Here is an 18,657-nt window from a genome sequence, read left to right as displayed (position 1 = left end):
ATTTATTACCTGGAAAGTACTTCTCGCTAAATGAGATGATCTGATTTTTAAATGAGGTCACATTCTTGCAGATGGTGGGCTCCCCTAGGCTGGGCCCCCGCGGGAGTCCCCAGCACCCGGCGCGCGCACAGGAGGTGTGCAAACTCGCCCATAGCCGCAGCCCTTGGAGGGGCGGCGCGCCTTGCTTCGGGGCGCCTGGGGGTTTTTCCCGGCCGGGAGGGAGGAGGGCCCCGAAAGCGTGACCTCAGCTCCGCCCGCCTCCTTGCTCTGCGGGCCGGGGCGCGGAAGGGGCGGGCACCGCGGGGTGGAGCCGCCGCGCGCCCTAGGCGCACCGCCACCCTGGGGCACCGTCGCCAGAAGCTCGGCTCGCCGCCGGCCGCCCCGGGATGCCGGGTAGGTGGGGAAGGGGCGAGGGCTGGCCGGGAAGTGCTGGAGGGGTGCCGGGGGGTCACCAGGCCGGCTTGCAGGGAGCCGGTCGCCCACTCCCGCGGCTCCTCGCCCGGGTTCCAGACCACCCTGGCGCTCCCCGAGTCCTCGCGCCGCGTGTTCGGAGCCTCCACTCCCCTTAACGCACCAGATTCCTTCCCCAGCTGCCCGGATCCCTCCCCGATCCCCAGATTCGCCCCCCTCGACATCCTAGGTGCCTCCCCAACACCCCAGATTTCTCCCCAAAGTCCCACATTACCTCCCCCCAACTCCCAAAGTTTCGGATTCCTCCCCCGAATCCTGAATTCCTCCCCGACGGTTTCGATTAAGGCGCGGGGCTGCCCATGCGTCCCCAAGGTTCTCGGTTGGTTTCTCCCCGAGAGTTCCGCGCTCTTCCTGCTGGTTTCGGTGCTTTCTTTCTGGGTCCCAGTTCCCCCCTGCCCCGGAGGGAGCGTCCCCCTCAGCCCACCCTAGCCCTTCCCAGCCCCGAACCCCCACTGTTTTCCTGAGGTTCCTGGAACCCACCCCTCTTACCAAGCCCTTGCAAGTCTGCACTCGCCCAGGCTCTCCCGGGCTCGCCCGGGCCGCGCCGTTTGGGGCTCGGGTTGCTCTAGAGCCCAGGGCCGTCACCACGGGACCCTGGTCTCTTCCTCCCTCCGTGGCTGAAACAGGGGTTTTGGGGGATCGGGAGGCATCTGGGTGACCAAAGCAGGCCGGAGGAGGCCTGGGGGATCCGGGTCCAGCCTTGGGTGCAGGGGGCGGGGCAGGGTCCTGGCTCCGCCTGTGACTCAGTTTCCTCTTCCCAGCAAGGGACATTCATTCGTTCTTGGAGAAGCACTTATTTAGCACCTGCTGTGTGCAGGAGATAGGGACAATATCCGTGCCCTCCTGGAGCCCACCGTCAAGATGATAAAAAAGATAAGTAGAAGCTGTGAAGGGCGGAGGGAAGAGGGTCAAATGTGCGGGTTTAAAGTCCCTGGCTTCCACACTGGCGGGGTTTTGAGGATCTGGCAGGTGCAGGCCCAGGGAGGGGCCACGCTTCAGGTTTAAATCCGCCCCCCACCCCCAACTTTCCACCTGTGTGACTTGCAGCAAGTCACTTTTTACTTCCTTTGGGCATCTGTGAAAGTGCATCAAATGGTCCTATCTCGGAGGGCTGTCATTTGCTTCACATACTGGCACATAATAGGTGCTCAATAAATGCTTATTGAATAAATACCCCTTCCGTCCTGTGTGTGTGTGTGTATATATATATATATATATATATATGAGTATATATATATCAGATACAATTTGTGCATGCGTTACCTTCCATCTCTTCTTGTAACCTTTCTTAATGAGCCAAAAATTGTGGATTGGATTCCTCCTAAGTGCCAGCCATGGCAGGAGCAGATAAAACTCAGAGGCTCGTTTGGAATCAGGGAGCATTTATCATGTGCTTACTGTGTGCCAGGCACTGCTCCGCCCATCCATTGGGTGGTGAGTATTTATTAAGCACCTACTGTGTGCCGGGCATTGGAGATCCGGCCACAGATACGCTAGTATGCTCTAGTAGTGCTCTGTCCTGCAGGAAACGATGCGTATTCATTCAACAACCTGAATAAGTAAAATCTATGGAGTTTCAGGTGGTGAGAAAATGAAGGAGAAAAATAAAGTGGAGGGTATGGAGTCGGGGTTGGGGTGCAGTTTTAAGCACAGAGGCCAAGGCTGGCCTTGCTGAGGAGGTGACATTTGAACGGAGACCTGGGGAAGGGTGTCCAGGCTGAGAGAATGGTCAGTGCAAAGGCCCTGAGGCAGGACCATGCTTGCTGGGTTTAAGGAACAGCATGCCTGGAACGGAGTGAGCGAGGGGTAAAGCACGAGGAGGTGAAGACAGGGAGGGGATGGGAGCAGGTTGTTCAGGGCCTAGAGCAAGCATTTATCAAATGACTCATTCCTAAAACAACTCTTGATTTCTCCCTCCTGGCCCCAAACCGGCTCCTCCCACACGCTCCTCGTCTCAGGTATTTCTGCCAAAACCCCATGCATCCTTCTTGCCTCCTCCTGCTGCCTCACCACTGCCATCACCCCCGGTGTAAGTGTAGTCACCTTCACTCTGGTCCCCAGGCTCCCTCCCTCACCCCCCACAGTCTGTCCTCCCTGCAGCAGCCAGAGGGCGCCTGTGAGACTGAGTCAGGGCCCATCCCTCCTCTGCCCACAACCCTCCATGGCTCCCACCTTCCTCGGGGGGGAAAAAGCCCAAGTCCTCCCCGCGGCCCACCAGGCCCTGCACGCCCTGCCCCGTCCCCTCCCTGCCCTCTCCTCCTCCCGCTTTCCCCCTCGCTCCCTCTGCTCCGGCCCCACGGGCCTCCTCGCTGCTCCTCCAACTCACCAGGCCCAGGCCTGCCTCAGGGCCTTTGCACAGGCTGTTCCCTCTGCCTGGAAGGAAAGCTGTCCCCCCAGATCGCTCCCTGACTCCCTCGCCTCCTTCAGAGCTCTGCTCAAACATCACCCCCTTTCTGAAGGCCCCTCCTTGATCACCAATCCTCCATTGCCTCCTCCCCAGTCACGGGCATCTTGCATCTGAGATGATCCTGGACTATTCTCTCTCTCTCTGTCTCTCTCTCTCTTTTTTCCCCCCTTTTAAAATTATTTTGAAATAATTTCAAACTTACAGGATGGTTGCAAAAATAATACAAACCCTATACAGAGAATTCCAACATACCCTCCCCTCCCTAGAAACCCGGATCCTCCAGTTTTAACAGTTGCCATCTTTGCCAGAACATTCTATTTATGTGTCATCTATCTTTCTGTCTATAGTTTCTTTTAAGTAGACGGTGAACTCTGAGAAGGCAGGAAATTTTCCCGTCTTGATCTACAGTGTCATATCTAGCATAGTAGGTGCTAGATAATTATTTGCTTGTTGCGTGAAGAGACTGTCAGAAAACGTATGTAGGTGCCTGCGGAGGGGTGGAGGAGAGAAGGAAATGAATAAGCCTTCTTCCAGACGTGGTTAAATTTAAAAAAAATATATATATATAGAAGAGGAAGAGAAAAAAGTAAATTCTGCCAATATTTATTGTTATGCTATCGTCTTATGTCGAGCTCTTGCTCCGGGCTGGGCACTTTTGTCAACTCTTTGGCCTCATGTTTACATGGAATCTTCACGGAAGCCCCACGTTCATCACCAACAGCCATTTTCACGCCGGTTGTGCCAACGAGGAAACCGAGGTTGCGAAAGGGGCAGCCAGCTGGCAGGTGGCAGAGCAGGAACTGCCACCCCCCGCCATGGGTGGGTTTTTCTTTTGCCCCACCTGCCACCCACTCCTCAGGGTGCAGAGTGGACTTTTTCCTACAGGCCAGGCAGGGAGGGTGGCACCAATGGAAGGCCGGTTTTCTGGAAGGCGGTGGAGATAGCCGGGCAGGGCACAGGGAGTGGACGGAAGACACGGCAGGGGCCAGTGTCTGGGGCTGAGGTGGGACAGTTGAAGCTGGGGCAGACTCCAGGCCAGGATTGAGTTCAGGCTGGCGGGTGGAGAGGACTGACGGGGTATTTGCCAGGAATGCAGGTAGGAGCTAAGATTCTGCAGATTCTGAGCCCGAGTGGCTCCATTGCATGTTCTGTGGAAATCCTCCAGCTTTGACTATGGGGGTCTCTAACTGCAGGCAGCAATCACCCTCAGTCATGCTCAGACAGCCCTACTGTGTGCCAGGCACTGCTTTCCACAGTTCTTAATGCTTTGACACATTTAACCTCATGACAGCCCAAGGAGGTAGGGCTTGAGCATTGCACCCATTTTACAGATGAAGAGACTGAGGCACCCATGGGCACGTGGCTTGTCCAAGCTCACAGACTGGGATTTAAAGCCCAAAGGGCTGGCTCCCAAGCACATTGCAGTCTCCTGTCATGGAGAAACTCAGGGAAACCAAGCAGGAGGGCAACTGAGCTCTTGCCAATTGGCCCACTGTGGCCCGATTGTTGATTTTTTTTTTTGGTCAAAAGAATCCAGAACACCAGAATTATTGTGTGTGTGTGTGTTTGTTTTTAGAGAAGTTGCAGGTTTACAGAATAATCATTGTATAAAATACAGGATTCCCAAATTCCACCCTGTGATTAACCCCTTGCACTGAAGTGATACCTTTGTTACAACTGATAAAAACAAGTTTTTATAATCAGACTATTAACTACAGTCTGTGGTCTAACTTAGGGTTCTCTGTTTGTGTTGTGCAGTTCCATGAATTTTTAAAAAAAAATTTTTTATTCTAGTACCATATATACAACCTAAAATTTCCCCCTTTGAACCACATTCAGATATTTGATTACATGCACAATGTTGTGCTACCATCACCGCTATCCATTACCAAAACTTTTCCATTGTCTCAGATAGAAACTGTACATTTTAAGCCTGAACTCCCGATTCCCCACTTTCACCCCATCCCCTGTGTAGCCTGTATTCTAGATCCTGACTCTATGAATTTGCTTAATCTTATCATTTTATATCAGTGAGATCATATAATATTTGTCCTTTTGTTTTGGCTTATTTCATTCAACATGATGCCTTCAGGGTTCATCCGTGTTGTCGCGTGTATCAGGACCTCAGTCATTTTTACATCTGAATAATATTCCATTGTATGTCTACACCACATTGTATTTGTTAATTGATTGGTTGATAGACACTGGGTTTGGCAATGGGAATAATGCCGCTATGCACATCGGTGTGCAAATATCTGTCTGAGCCCCTGCTTTCAATTCTTTCGGGTCTATACCCAGGAGTGAGATTGCTGAGTCAGATGGTAAATTCTATACTTTACTTTCCGAAGATCTTCTGAACCGTGCTCCATAGCAGCTGCACCATTTTACATTCCCACAAGCAATGAATGAGTGTTCCTATTTCTCCAAATCCTCTCCGACACTTGTAATTTTCCTTTTTTAATAAGTAGCCATTCTAGTGGGTGTGAAATGTGAGTGTGAAATGGTATCCCACTGTGGTTTTGCTTTGCATTTCCCTAATGGCTACTGATATTGAGCATCTTTTCATGTCTCTTTTGGCCATTTGCATATCTTCTTTGGGTCATTTGCACATTTTTGAATTTGGGTTATTTGTCTTTTTGGTTGAGTTGAAGGATTTCTTTATGTATTCAGGATTTTAAACCTTTATAGGATATGTGATTTCCAAATATTTTCTCCCATTGTGTAGGTTGTCATTTTATTTTCATGATAAAAAGTCCTTTGAGGCACAAAAGCTTTTAATTTTGATGAGCTCCCATTTATATACTTTTTCTTTTATTGCTTGTGCTTTGGGTGTAAATTCTAAAAAACCATTTCCTAACACAAGGTCTTGAAGATGCTTTCCTTTGTTTTCTTCTAGGATTTGATAGTTCTGGTTCTTGTATTTAGATCTTTGATCCATTTCGTGTTGATTTTTGTATAAGGTGTGAGGTAGGAATCCTTCTCTTTTTTTTGCAAATGGAGATCCAGTTTTCCCAGCACCATTTGTTGAAGAGACTATTCTTTTCTAATTGAATGGGCTTTGCCCCCTTGTCAAAAATCAGTTGGCCTTAAATGTGGGGGTTGATTTCTGAGCTCTCAACTCTATTCCACTGGTCTATATGTCTGTCCTTGTGCCAGTACCATGCTGTTTTGATTACTGTGGCTTTGTAATAAGTTTTAATATTGAGACGCTTGAGTGAGTCCTCCAATTTCATTCTTTTTTCAAGAGAGCTTTAGCTATTTGGGGCCCCTTACCTTCCATATAAATTTGATGATTGGCTTTTCCATTTCTGCAGAGAAGGGTGTTGGATTTTTGATTGGGATCGTGTTGAGTTTGTACATCGTTTTTGGTAGAATTGACATCGTAACAATATTTAGTCTTTCAATTCATGAACACGGAATGTCCTTCCATTTATTTAGGTCTTCTTTGATTTCTCTTAGCAATGTTTTATAGTTTCCTATGTACAGGTTGTTTACATCCCCGGTTAGACTTATTCCTAGATATTTGATTCTTTTAGTTGCTATTGTAAATGGAATTTTTTTCTTGATTTCTTCCTCTAAATGTTCCTTTCTAGTGTATAGAAATAGTACCAATTTTGGGGTGTTGATCTTGTACCCCACCACTTTGCTGAATTCATTTATTAGCTCTAGAGCTTTGTTGTGGATATTTCAGGATTTTCTGTTTATAGCATCATGACATCTGCAAATAGGGAAAGTTTTACTTCTTCCTTTCCAGTTTGGATGCCTTTTACTTCTTTTTCTTGCCTAATTGCTCTGGCAGGAACTTCTGGCACAATGTTGAATAACAGTGGTGAAAGTGGGCATCCTTGTCTTGTTCCTGATCTTAGAGGGAAGGCTTTCAGTCTCTCACCATTGAGAAGGATGTTAGCTGTGGGATTTTCATACATGCCCTTTATCATGTTGAGGAAGTTTCCTTCTATTCCTAGTTTTCTAAGTGTTTTTTTTCAAGGAGTACTGGTATTGTATTTCGTCAAATGCCTTTTCTGCATCAATTGAGATGATCGTGTGTGTTTTTTTTTTCCTTTATTCTATTAACATGGTGTTCATATTAATTGATTTTCTTATGTTGATCCATCTGGCATTCCTGAGATAAATCCCACTTGATCATGGTGTATAATTCTTTTAATGTGCTGTTGGATTTGGTTTGCTAGTATTTTGCTGAGGATTTTTGCATCTATATTCATAAGAGATATTCATGTGTAATTTGCTTTTCTTGTGGTATCTTTATCTGGCTTTGGTATGAGGGTGATGTTGGCCTCGTAGATGAATTAGGGAGTGTTCCCTCCTCTTCAGTTTTTGAAGGATTGGTTTAATTCTTCTTGGAATGTTTGGTGGAATGCCAGCGTTTTATACAAAATCGCCTTTGTTCAGTGTTGGCAACTAATACGGAAATAATTTGATTTTCACATTGCTGCCAGGAAGTCCACAGGCCTCCCAACTTTCTTTTTCCTTTAATGTTTTATTGATGTACAAATTGCTTATGGAAAAAGGACACAAATCATAGGTGTTGAACTTGATGAATTCTCACAACGCTAACACAGCATGTGGCAGAACGTTATGGCCAACCCCACTCACCCCCTCCCAGGAAGGATTACCCCTTCTCCATGCTTTATCAGCTGTGTCCTTTAATCAGTTAAAAGCTGGAGGGTTTATGCCAACACGTGTCTGTTTTGTTTTGTTTTTCTTTGTAAGTTGTACACACAACTGTCCCCAGGAGCCATCAGAAGGTGGAAGAAAAGTTGGTCTAAGGGATAATGCCATCGAGGGTGATATTGGGCCATATTTCAAATAGTTGTCTTGATTATTTCAAAATGTTTGGCTGGCTTGTGGTCCCACCTGAATGTAAGATCGTCGTCGTTTTTACCTCATTGTGTGGCTGGCAGCGAGCTGGGCACCGAGATAAGAGAAGCTATGCATTTTGCCTTTCTGTTTATTGCTCCCTTGTGCCTGCGTTATGGGCAAAGCCATCCATCCCCATTTCTCTACAGGAGTCCACATGCCAGTTTAATGAGGGTTAGTTAAATTAAAACTGGATAATGTCATCGCTCAGGCCGAGTAACCAGGTACACTTAAGCTGGAATCTGTGGCAGTAAAACTCCATGGGTTCTGGAGCCAGCAGCCTGGGTTCAAATCTAGCTTACCCCTTACGAGCTGTGCAACTCTGGGCTACTTACTTAACCTCTCTGTGCCTCCATTTCCTTGTGCCAAAAATGACAATAACTCCAACATTACTTGATCGAAATTTCTAAAACTGTGCTGTCCAGAAATAGAACATTTTGCCCTCTATGGAATGGGAAAAAAAAATAGAATTCCAATCTCATAGCTCAGAGAGTTAATATTTTCAGTTCGGCGGACGACATGGTCTCTGATTCAATTTATTCTGCTGTGTATCACGAAAGCAGCCACAGGCCTTATATAAATGAATGGGTTTGGCTGTGTGCCGATAAAACTTTATTTACACAAACAGGCGGAGGGCCGTATTTTGTGACCCGTCCCTGACGTAAGCAGTTGTACCCAGTGTGATAAGGGCAGGCTTGACCAAAACCCCGAAGGAGGGCTGGGAGCCAGCCGTGGGCATTCCAGTGGGAAGGGCGTTCCAGGCTGAGGGAACAGCCAGTGCAAAGGCCCTGAGGCAGGGCTGTGCTGGGCGAGTTTGAGGAACAGTGGGAGGCCTGCGTGGTCTATAGTGAGTATATAGTTAAGGGCAGCTCTTTATATCCACCATACTATGAGCTCCCCAAGGGTAGGACTATTCCTGTTTGTTTCTGTCGAATTTCCAGTATGTTCAGTGGCTCCTATGTGGCAGATGCGAAAAAATTAGTTCTTGAATGAATGAATGAATGAATGCTATATCTGGTATCCCTTCTTCCCTCTCACACACTTCATTTATTTATTCTTCAGCAAATATGTCCCGAGTTTTTATCCAGGGATCTCACATTGAACCATAAACATGCTTTTTTTTTTTTTTTCCAAGCGCACAAGATACCTTAAAAAATATTTGAATTAATTGTCAACTTGTTAAAACTAGGTATTCCTGAAAATCTGGATTTCTGGCTTCTCCTGAAAATTTTGCCCATGTGGCCCAGATCTGCCTGTTTTCCGTTGCGGCAACAATTGACGAGAGCCGAGTCATGGCCACTGAGTTTGGACAGGTCCAGGGAGGCTCCAGTGCTTCAGGGCTCGCCTGCCCCCTCCTCTGCCTCTGTCCTGGTCCCCCAAGCTCCTGCCCTCGCCCCCCACAGTCTGTCCTCCCCACGGCAGCCAGAGGGCGCCTGTGAGACTGAGTCAGGGCCCGTCCCTCCTCTGCCTACAACCCTCCATGGCTCCCACCTTCCTCAGGGGAAAAGCCCAAGTCCTCCCTGCAGCCCACCAGGCCCTGCACGCCCTGCCCCATCCCCTCCCTGCCCTCCCCTCCTCCTGCTCTCCCCCTCACTCCCTCCGCTCCAGCCCCACGGGCCTCCTCGCTGCTCCTCCAACATGCCAGGCCCCATCCTGCCTCAGGGTCTTTGCACAGGCTGTTCCTTCTGCCTGAATTGCTTTCCCCTCAGGTATCCCCATGGCAATCACCGTCTCACCATCTTTCTGTCCTGTTTAAATGGCTCTTTCTCATTCATGTCTTCCTGGACCACATTGTTTAAAACTGAAAATGCCTTCCTCCCACCAAATCTTGGCATTCGTGTTCCCCCTTCCCTGCTGTAGGCTCCCTGAGCTGTTTACCACCATCCCATACACTGTACATTTTACTTCCTTATTTGTTGATTGTCTCTCTTACTAGAAAGTCAGTTCTATGAAGGCGGAGGTTTTTGTCTCCACTGACAACTGCTATAACCCCAGCAGTGCCTGTCATAAAGTAAACACTTGGTAAATATTTGTTGAAAGGACAGATGGATGGATGGATGGATGGATGCTACCTGCCAGGCCTCCAAAGGCAGCTGCATTGGACACCTGGTCTAGACTGCACCAATTCTGTGCTTGGAGATAGGGGCGCAGTGGGGATGGGGACACAGGCCCAGTTCTCAGGACACTCAGTAGGGAAAAAATGCTAAGTACTCATGATCAGGAGGATAAGATACATTAGGATCGGCTTCCTAGAGGAAGTGACCCTTAAGTTGCAACCAGAAGGATAAGGTGAGGCTGTCAGATGAATCACCTCAGTGACCCCAGCCTCGTTGTCACTTATAATTGTGTTCAGCTGTGGTTAATTGTGGTATCAGGGACTCCGGTTCCTTCTATACTGTTGCTCTACCATCTGGGATTCCATTCCCAATGCCACCTTATGGTCCAATATGGCTGCAGTGGCTCCGGCCATCACATTCACTTCCCAGCCTGCAGGAAAATGGAAAGGGTGAAAGTGGGCACATCCCCAACCTTTAAGAACACTTTCTAGAAGTTACACACAGAATTTCCACTTGCCATAATCTCGTTGGCTAGAACTCAGTCACATGGCCACACATAATTGCAAGAGAGGCTGGGGATTACCCTCAAAAGAAACCCCACACCCATTAGCAGCCACTCCTCATCCCTCCTCTCTCAGTCTTTGGCAGCCACTAATCCACTTTCTGACTCTATAGACTTGCCTGTTCTGGACATTTCATATAAATTGGATCATACAATACGCGACCTTTTGCATCCGGCTTCTTTCACATAGCATGATGTTTTCGAGATTCAGCCACATCGAATGAAGCATGAGTCAGAACTTCATTCCTTTTCATGGCTAAATAATATTCCATCGCGTGGCTGGACCACAGTTTGTTGATCCGTTCATCTGAGAATGGACATCTGGGTGGTATCCACTTTTGGATCACTGTGAATAATGTCGCTTTGAACATTCACATCCGAGATTTTGTGCGGACATATATTTTCATTTCTCTTGGGTATATACTAGGGAGTGGAATGACTAAATCATATGACAAGTCTATATTTAACCTTTGGCGGAACTGCCAGGCTGTTTTACAACTGTCTGGGATAAACTGCTGCTATTATTTTATGGTTTTCCCCTCCTCCATCAACATCAACTTCTCCTGTTCTGTTGTTCCCCACCCCATCGAGATCAGCATTTCATCTTTTCAAAGCACCCAAACAGCCGCTTGCTTCATTTCTTGCTTCCCCTCCAGGCACCCCTCTGCACCCCACTCCAAGCCTCTGCTGAGTCACCTCCTCCTTCTGCCTCTGTCCCCTGCCCCTGCTCCCTCCCACACCCTTTCTGACCTTCCTGATTATCAGTGACCTCAGCCCCACTCATGCAAACTTTCTCAAAAACCCCGAATCATTTTTTCCAGCGAGGTTTGCAATTTGTCAACAAGGGAAGGGGTTGGATAAAGAGAGGTTTCTCCATCTCAGAACTTCCAACATTTGGGGCTGAGCCATTCTCTGCGGTGGGGAGCTGACCTGTGTTTTGTGGGGTGTGGAGTGGCATCCCTGGCCACTGTCCCCCAGAGGTGACAGTCAAGAATGTCCCCAGATGCTGCCCGCTGGAGACCTGCTGCTCATCGTGGGAACCACATGAGACAGGTGGTGAGTCTCAGCCCAGCTCGTCAGGTCCAGCGCCCCAGAACGGAGCTCAGGATTTGTGATTTTCTCAAGTGTGACTGTGACATGCTTTGAAGAGTTGGTGACTTAAATTATGGGACTTGGAGTCCCTCCCTAGTGTACCTGCTGTGTGCCTTTGGGAAGGGCCTTCTCTCTGGGCCTCCGTTTTCTCCTCCACAACATCGGAAGGATATGAGTACTGACCTCATTCATTCGTTCATTCATTCATTTGGCATGTATTTATTAGGTGCCCGCCCTCTGGTTCAGCGATTTGGCAATGACCGGGAAAGTTTCAGATCCACCAAGGCTCCACAGTCCATTGGGGAAGCCATCGTAAACGCAGAAGGTTTCTTGCACAGAGTTTACCCAGGGGCAAGAATCTGTTGTGGGGGAACAGGGTGATGTGGTAGTAACAGACTGGGATGGGGAAGTGGGGTGGCCACGGAGGGCTCCCCGGGGTGGTGACGCTGAGCCAAAGACTCGGATGATGAGATTAAGATCACCCAGGAAAGGCAGGGGAAGGGCAGCTCAAGCAGAGGGAACAGAATATGCAGAAGCATCAGCTTGGCTACCCCCCCCCCACCCCCCCGCTGCCCTTACCATTTTATTTTGAAATACTTTCAAACTGACAGGACAGTTAAGAAAAGAATACAAACCCCAAACAGAGAACTCCAGCATTCCCTATCCAGATACCCAGACCCACCAATTTTAACATTTTGCCATATTTGCCGTATCACTCTATCCATCCATCAATCCATCATATCTATCTATCTTATCCATCCATCCATCCATCCATCCATCCATCCCTCTATCTATATATCTATCTGTCCATCCATTCTTCCATCCATCCATCCATCCATCCCTGTATCTATCTATTCATCTATCTAATCCATCCATCAATTCATCCATCCATCCAACCCTCTATCTATCTATCTATCTGTCTATCCATCTATCTATATACCTATCCATCCATCCATGTTATCTATCTATCTATCGATTGATCTATCCATCTATCCATCCATCCCTCTCTCTATGTATCTATCCATCCATCCTTCCATCCATCTGTCCATTCCTGTATCTATCTATTCATCCATCTATCATCTTTCTATCTAATCCATCCATCAATCCATCCATCCATCCATCCAACCCTCTATCTATCTATCTGTCATATCTATCCATCCATCCATCTTTCTATTCATCCGTCCATCCATCCATCATTATCTATCTATCTTATCCATCCATCCATCTATCCATCCATCCCTCTATCTATATATCTATCTGTCCATCCATTTTTCCATCCATCCATCCATCCATCCCTGTATCTATCTATTCATCTATATATCTAATCCATCCATCAATCCATCCATCCCTCCAACCCTCTATCATCTATCTATCTATCTATCTATCTATCTATCTATCTATCTATCTATCTATCATATCTATCCATCCATCCATCTTTCTATCTATTCATCCATCCATCCATCCCTCCATTAATCTGTTTTGCTGTTTGTCTATATATCTAATTATCAATCCATTTTCCAAACACTTCATGCTCCTTAAACACTTATTATTTCCAGGTACATTTCCTAAGAACAAGGATATTCAGCTTTGTAACCACCTTAAGTGCAGTTATCAAGTTCAAGAAATTTAAACATTGATATTAAGCTTACTTTCTATTCCAGGTTCTTCATATGTCCCAATAATATCCTTTTGAGCCTTTTCTCCAACTTTGCTAGATCCCATCCAGGATCATGTATTGCATTTAATTGTCATTGTCTCTTTAGTTATTTTTTTTTAATCTTTTTAATTTGGGAACATATATACAACATAAACTTTCCCCACTCAGCCCCTCCCAAACACATCATTCAATGGGATTCATTGTATTTGCAATATTGCACTACCCTCAGTACCCCTCTATTGCTAAAACTTTCCCATCTCCCCAAACAGAAACCCATACCCATTATGCATTAGCTCCCCCAAATCCCTGCACATGGTTTTTAAAAATTTTTTTTTTTTAGAAGAGGTAATAACTTCCAAATAGTTCAGCAGCACTACGAGGCAATAAGAGCTGTGCTTAGTCCTGGCGAGTGCATAATATGAAAACTGCTAGCTGCACGAGTTAGCTACAGCTGCGTAACAAATTGTCCCGGAACTTAGCAGGCTTAAAACAACAATTTATTCTCCCACTCAAATTTCAGGAGCCCAGGGATGGTTTTGCTGAATGGTCCCAGCTCAGGGTCCCTCCTGAAGTTGTAATCAAGCTGTTTTCTGGGGTTCCATCATCCAAAGCCTTGACAAAGGCTGGGTCCAGGGTGGCCCCTTCTCGTGGCTGTGGGCTGGAAACCTCCATATTTCCTCGCAAGGGCCTCTCCAGAGGACTCCACCTGTGGAGGCCTCCTGCCACCCTGACTGCGTATATTGAGCACCCACTGTTTTCCAGTCATCAGGCTCCAGACTTTCCATGCGTTAGTACAACTTGATTCCCAGAAACAAGCCCGCAAAGTGGCTGTTGTTACCATTGTCATGGGCAGTGTCGCCTTGTGGTTAGACACCCAGCCTCCTGAGCCGGACCGCCGGGGTTCGGATCCCATCCCTCACGAGCTGTGTGGCTTTGGACAAGTGAACTGACCTCTCTGTGCTGCATTGTCTTCATCTATAAATGGGGAAAATAATAGCGTTGTTTTAGTTTCCTAGGCTGCTCAAAGCAAATACCGTGACACAGACTGGGTTTAAACCATGGGAATTTATTTGTTCACGGTTTCAAGACCAGAAAATCGTCCAAATCAAGGGGATGCTTTCGTCCCAAAGACTGGCTGCTGGTGATCTTTGGCTCCTCCACCTCCAGCAAGGCACATGGCAGTGTCTCCTGATCTCTCCCTTCTGGGTTCTGTTTCAACTTCTTGATTCTGTGGCTCTCTCTCCCTCTCTGTATTCATCCTGTTTATAAAGGACACCAGTAATATAATTAAGTCCCATCCTGAACGAGGTGGGTCACACCTTAACTGAAGTAACCTCATCAAAATGTTCTACTTAAGGCCCAAGTCAACAGTAGTCCCCAAAACCCTAAAGAATCCCCCATCCCTATCTGAGACTCTATAAAAGTTTCACTCACTAAGTTTATTTGTCAGAAACTTAGATCCTCCAGAGAGCTCCTGTGCCAGCTAAGTCCCAAAACCCAGAGGCAACAGCCTCTTCAAGAACATCAACTAGATGTGTCCCCTTTGCTCATAAAGTTGACACCCCTTTTCAACCTGAGCAGGTTGGGGGGGGGTCACTGCCTAGACATCCCTGAGGATCGGGAAAATGATTAAACTAGAGGAAGGGGCAGCAGCAGACAAGATAGAATTTAACAACAGATGATGAATACTGAATCTTTATATAATTTTCTCTTCCTTAGTTGCTAGGGTATTAGAATAGCTAGAAGGAAAGAACTAAAATGGTGGAACTGTATCCTATAGCATCCTTTGAAATTTGCTCTATAGCTTCTTGTTAAATTGTACTCCAAAAGGTATCAACTTTTTGTATACATGTTATATTTCACAAAAGGAAATAACTGAAACTATAGTATTACAACTCACAACAACTTTGGAAATTTCCTATATAACTTGTTAAATCATACTTTGAAAGATATTATCTTTTGTGTATATATTTCACAATAAGGAAATAACTGAAACTACGGTACTATAACTCATAAGAACTTTGGAAGCTTCCTATATATCTACTAGTTAGATCACATTTTGTAAGATAGTACCTTTTTGTATATATGTTATATTTCCTAATAAGGCAATAACTGAAACTGTGGAATTGTAACCTATAATAGTCTTTGAAATTTGCTCTCTAACGACTTGTTAAATTGCACTTGGAAAGTTGTCACTTTTATGTAAATATGTTATCTTCTACAATTTTAAAAAATGGGGGAAAATAAAGGTCCACACCCACAGAAATGGATTAGATCTAAGAACATGTTTTTCCGGGGTACACACGGCTTCTACCTCTTGGGATCGTCGTGCAAAGTGAACAGGTTAATTTGTGCGTGTCAACACCAGGTATGCTCAGTAAGGTCTCATTCTGCAGAGGAGGGATCTGAGGTTGGGGAGGTGGCATTTGAAGGCAGGCAGGCCGGGGGATGTCCAGGGTGCCTCCTGGGGCTGTGTGATTTCTAGAACTAACCGCACGTTCCTGGCTCTCACAGGTCTGCTCTGGTCACCGCGACGAGATCTGGGACAGTGAGCGGGGAGGACGCGCCCGGCGGTGCAGAACATGTCTCGGCCACTCCGCATCTCCCCTGCCGCAGGAGGCCGCAGCCCCCCGTGCCCATGGCCACCGGTCCAGGCCCCTCGCTCCCCGGCGCCTTCGATGTCCTAGGCGCGGCCGGCCGGGACAAGCTCTTGTACTTGAAGCACAAACTGAAGACACTGCGCCCGACCTGTCGGGCAGCAGACCTTCTGCACGCTATGGTGCTCCTGAAGCTGGGCCAGGAGACAGAGGCCCGGATCTCGCTGGAGGCGCTGCGGGCGGACGCGGTGGCCCGGCTGGTGGCCCAGCGGTGGGCCGGTGCAGGCGGCACCACCGAGGCCCCCGAAGAGCCCTGGGATGTGTCCTGGACTGTGGCCCAGCTGTACCACTTGCTCACTGAGGAGAAGCTGTGCCCGGCCTCCCTGCGGGACGAGGCCTACCAGAAAGCTCTCCGGGTCCTGAGCTCCAGGGACGACCCTCGGCTGGGCGAGCTCCAGGGGGAGGCCCGGGACCGGTGCAGTTGGGACGTCGTCGGGAACCCGGGGGGCTTCCGGACCCTCCGCTCCGAACTGGCCTGCCTCCCGCCGTCCTCGGTGTCACCCTCGGTGACCCGGAGCCTTCCGCAGCCCATCGGGGGCCCGTCGGGCTGGAGCCAGGGGTGCTCCCTGCGATCAACGGGCACCCCGGCCTCCTTGGTCAGCAACTTGGAGATCAGCCAGTCACCCACCATGCGCCTCCTCTCTCAGCATGTCACCCCTCGCGGGCCCAGCAGGCTCCGTGACGAGTCCCCGGCCCATCCGGTGCCCGAGGAGATGAGCTGGCCCTCCTCCCTGGAGACGGCTGGTCCCCCAGGGAGACCCCACAGTCCAGCCCCCAGCCTGCCCACAGCGGCCCCAGATCTAAACCCTGCCAGCCTCCCGGGCCCCTCTGCCATCCCGGAAACCAGCTCCCACCGCTCAGTGGAGTTCACAGAGGTGTCTGAATTCCCCAACTCTCTCCCTTCTTGCCCCGCCAAGGCCCAGACATCGCTCCCACTTTCCGTGGAAGACACGGCTTCCCAGAGAGCCACGCCATGTCCACCTACCCCCTCAGACCCCAAAGTATCCTACCCCTCTCCTTCTCCATCGCCCCTTCGCTCGGCTACGCCTGTCTCCACCGCTGCCTCCTCCTCCCCGTGCCCTCCGCCCCCCAAGCTGGAGTCGTGCAAGCAGAAATTCTATAACTTCGTGATCCTCCACGCCCGGGCAGATGAATGCATCGCGCTGCGCGTCCGGGAACGGCTAGAAGCCCTCGGTGTGCCAGACGGGGCCACCTTCTGTGAGGATTTCCAGGTGCCCGGGCGCAGTGAGCTGCGCTGCCTCCGAGATGCCCTCGACCACTCGGCTTTCGCTGTCTTGCTGCTCACTGCCAATTTCGACTGCCAGGTGAGCCTGCACCAGCTCAGCCAGGCCCTGATGGGCAGCCTCACACGGAATGGCTGGCAGGACTCCGTTATCCCCTTCCTTCCCCTGGAGAGCTCCCCGGCCCAGCTCAGCCCCGACACGGCTGGCCTGCTCACCAGCCTGGTGGTCCTGGAGGAACGCTCCCCCATCTTCGCCAGGAGGGTGGCCAACACCTTCAAGCCCCAGAAGCTGCGGGTGCGAAGAGCCAACTGGGAGAGGGAGCAGGGGGCCCGGGCGCTGCGGGAGCAGAGCCAGCGCCTGGCGGGCGAGGGGCAGTGGGCCGCGGAGATGAACGCTGCCTACTCAGCCTATTTCCAGAGCTATCTGGCCTGGCAGGGGCAGATGGAGAAACTGCAGGCAGCTTTTGGGGCCCAGATGTCACTGGGGACTCAAGTGTCCTCGGGGATTCAGGGGGCCTTGGGATCGCAGCCGCCCTTCCCGGTGTGGCCGGGCTGCCCTCAGCCACCCCTGCCGCCCTGGCTGGCTGGCACCCCACCTCCAGCCTTCCCTCATCCCCCAGCCTTCCCGCCCCCTTCCCCAGGGCCCCCCCAGAGCCCTGGGGTGCAGCCCCTCATCATCCACCATGCACAGATGGTCCAGCTGGGGCTGAATAACCACATGTGGGCACAAGGAGGGGCCCAGGCCCCCGAGGACAAGACACCAGAGGCGGAATGAGCCAGCGACAGGGCCTGAGGACCCGGCGGTCTAGCGGCCACGTGGTGGGCAGGATCCCTGGGACCCTCCCCAGGCTGCCACCCCAGTGTCCCCGTTCTCCCACCCTGGGGGGCAGTGGAAGCTGGGGCCATCTGCTACTTTGGGGACATTGCCACGGAGGCCTCCAGCTCTCAGGAAGAATGCACGACGGTTGCAGAGAACTTGCCGGCTTCAGGATGGCGGGAACTGAACGTAGTGTTTACAGATTGTCTCTTTTTGGAGGACTGGGGGGTCCTTTAGGGGACGGTGGGGTGGTGAGAAATGCGCTGGGGGATATTAGCATGGTCTTTTAATTATAATAAATATTTATTGATTGCTGCTCCGGCGCCAGCGATGTCTCTGTCCCGCTATCTTTGTTTTAAACACGTGGCCGCAGTTCCCGAAAAGAGAACCGGAAGGGGCATGCGCTCTCGTCCCCTTGAACGGCCGGAACCGGAAGTCGCCCTTGACTCTGCTCTTAACCCATTGGCTACGATGTAGCCACACGGCCCGCCCTCCCGCCGCAAAGGAGACTGGGAAATGTAGTTCTGTGATCTGAGCGGCCATGTGTCTCGTTTAAAGTCAGTTCTAATACCAGAGAAGGTGGAGAGAACAAATGTAGTGGGGCATTTGGCAGTTTCTGACACAACCCTTTTCTTTTGGTGTGTGCCTTCATGGGAAGGGCCTTTGGAGGACCACCACCAAGGCTGGGTTCCTATCTCGCTGTGTGACCTTGGGCAAGTGTCTTGACCTCTCTGAGCCTCCGTTTGTTCATCTGATAATTGGGATTATCCCGCCAGTGTTTCAGGATCCTCGACAGCTTTCGTGCGTCAGTGCTCA

The 18,657-nt window shown here is 49.5% G+C and overlaps 1 protein-coding gene across 2 annotated transcripts; it reads left to right on the top strand.

Moving 5' to 3' along the window:
* Positions 1-313: 313 nt before the first annotated feature.
* On the top strand, positions 314-18,119 carry TICAM1 (toll like receptor adaptor molecule 1). Of its 2 annotated transcripts, none has more exons than XM_037824265.1 (2): positions 314-393; positions 15,639-18,119. In XM_037824265.1, exon 2 carries the CDS (start codon positions 15,763-15,765, stop codon positions 17,797-17,799), a length of 2,037 nt encoding a protein of 678 aa, XP_037680193.1. In that variant the 5' UTR covers positions 314-393; positions 15,639-15,762; the 3' UTR covers positions 17,800-18,119. The 2 variants fall into 2 exon arrangements, with proteins under 2 accessions (XP_037680193.1, XP_037680192.1); XM_037824264.1 differs by lacking the exon at positions 314-393 and adding an exon at positions 3,127-3,697.
* Positions 18,120-18,657: the final 538 nt, after the last annotated feature.

The sequence above is a fragment of the Choloepus didactylus genome (genome assembly GCF_015220235.1).
Source record: "Choloepus didactylus isolate mChoDid1 chromosome 25 unlocalized genomic scaffold, mChoDid1.pri SUPER_25_unloc1, whole genome shotgun sequence".
Taxonomy (NCBI): Eukaryota; Metazoa; Chordata; class Mammalia; order Pilosa; family Megalonychidae; genus Choloepus; species Choloepus didactylus.
The sequence above is the reverse complement of the archived record's forward strand: the minus strand, read 5'-3'. Positions and strand labels throughout refer to the sequence as shown.

Excerpts from the sequence above, each read along its gene's own strand:
- TICAM1 (XM_037824264.1), top strand. The coding sequence starts at position 3,561 with ATGGAATCTTCACGGAAGCCCCACGTTCATCACCAACAGCCATTTTCA. Across the intron at positions 3,698-15,638 it reads ACTGCCACCCCCCGCCATGG|GTCTGCTCTGGTCACCGCGA; the intron begins GTGGGTTTTTCT and ends TGGCTCTCACAG.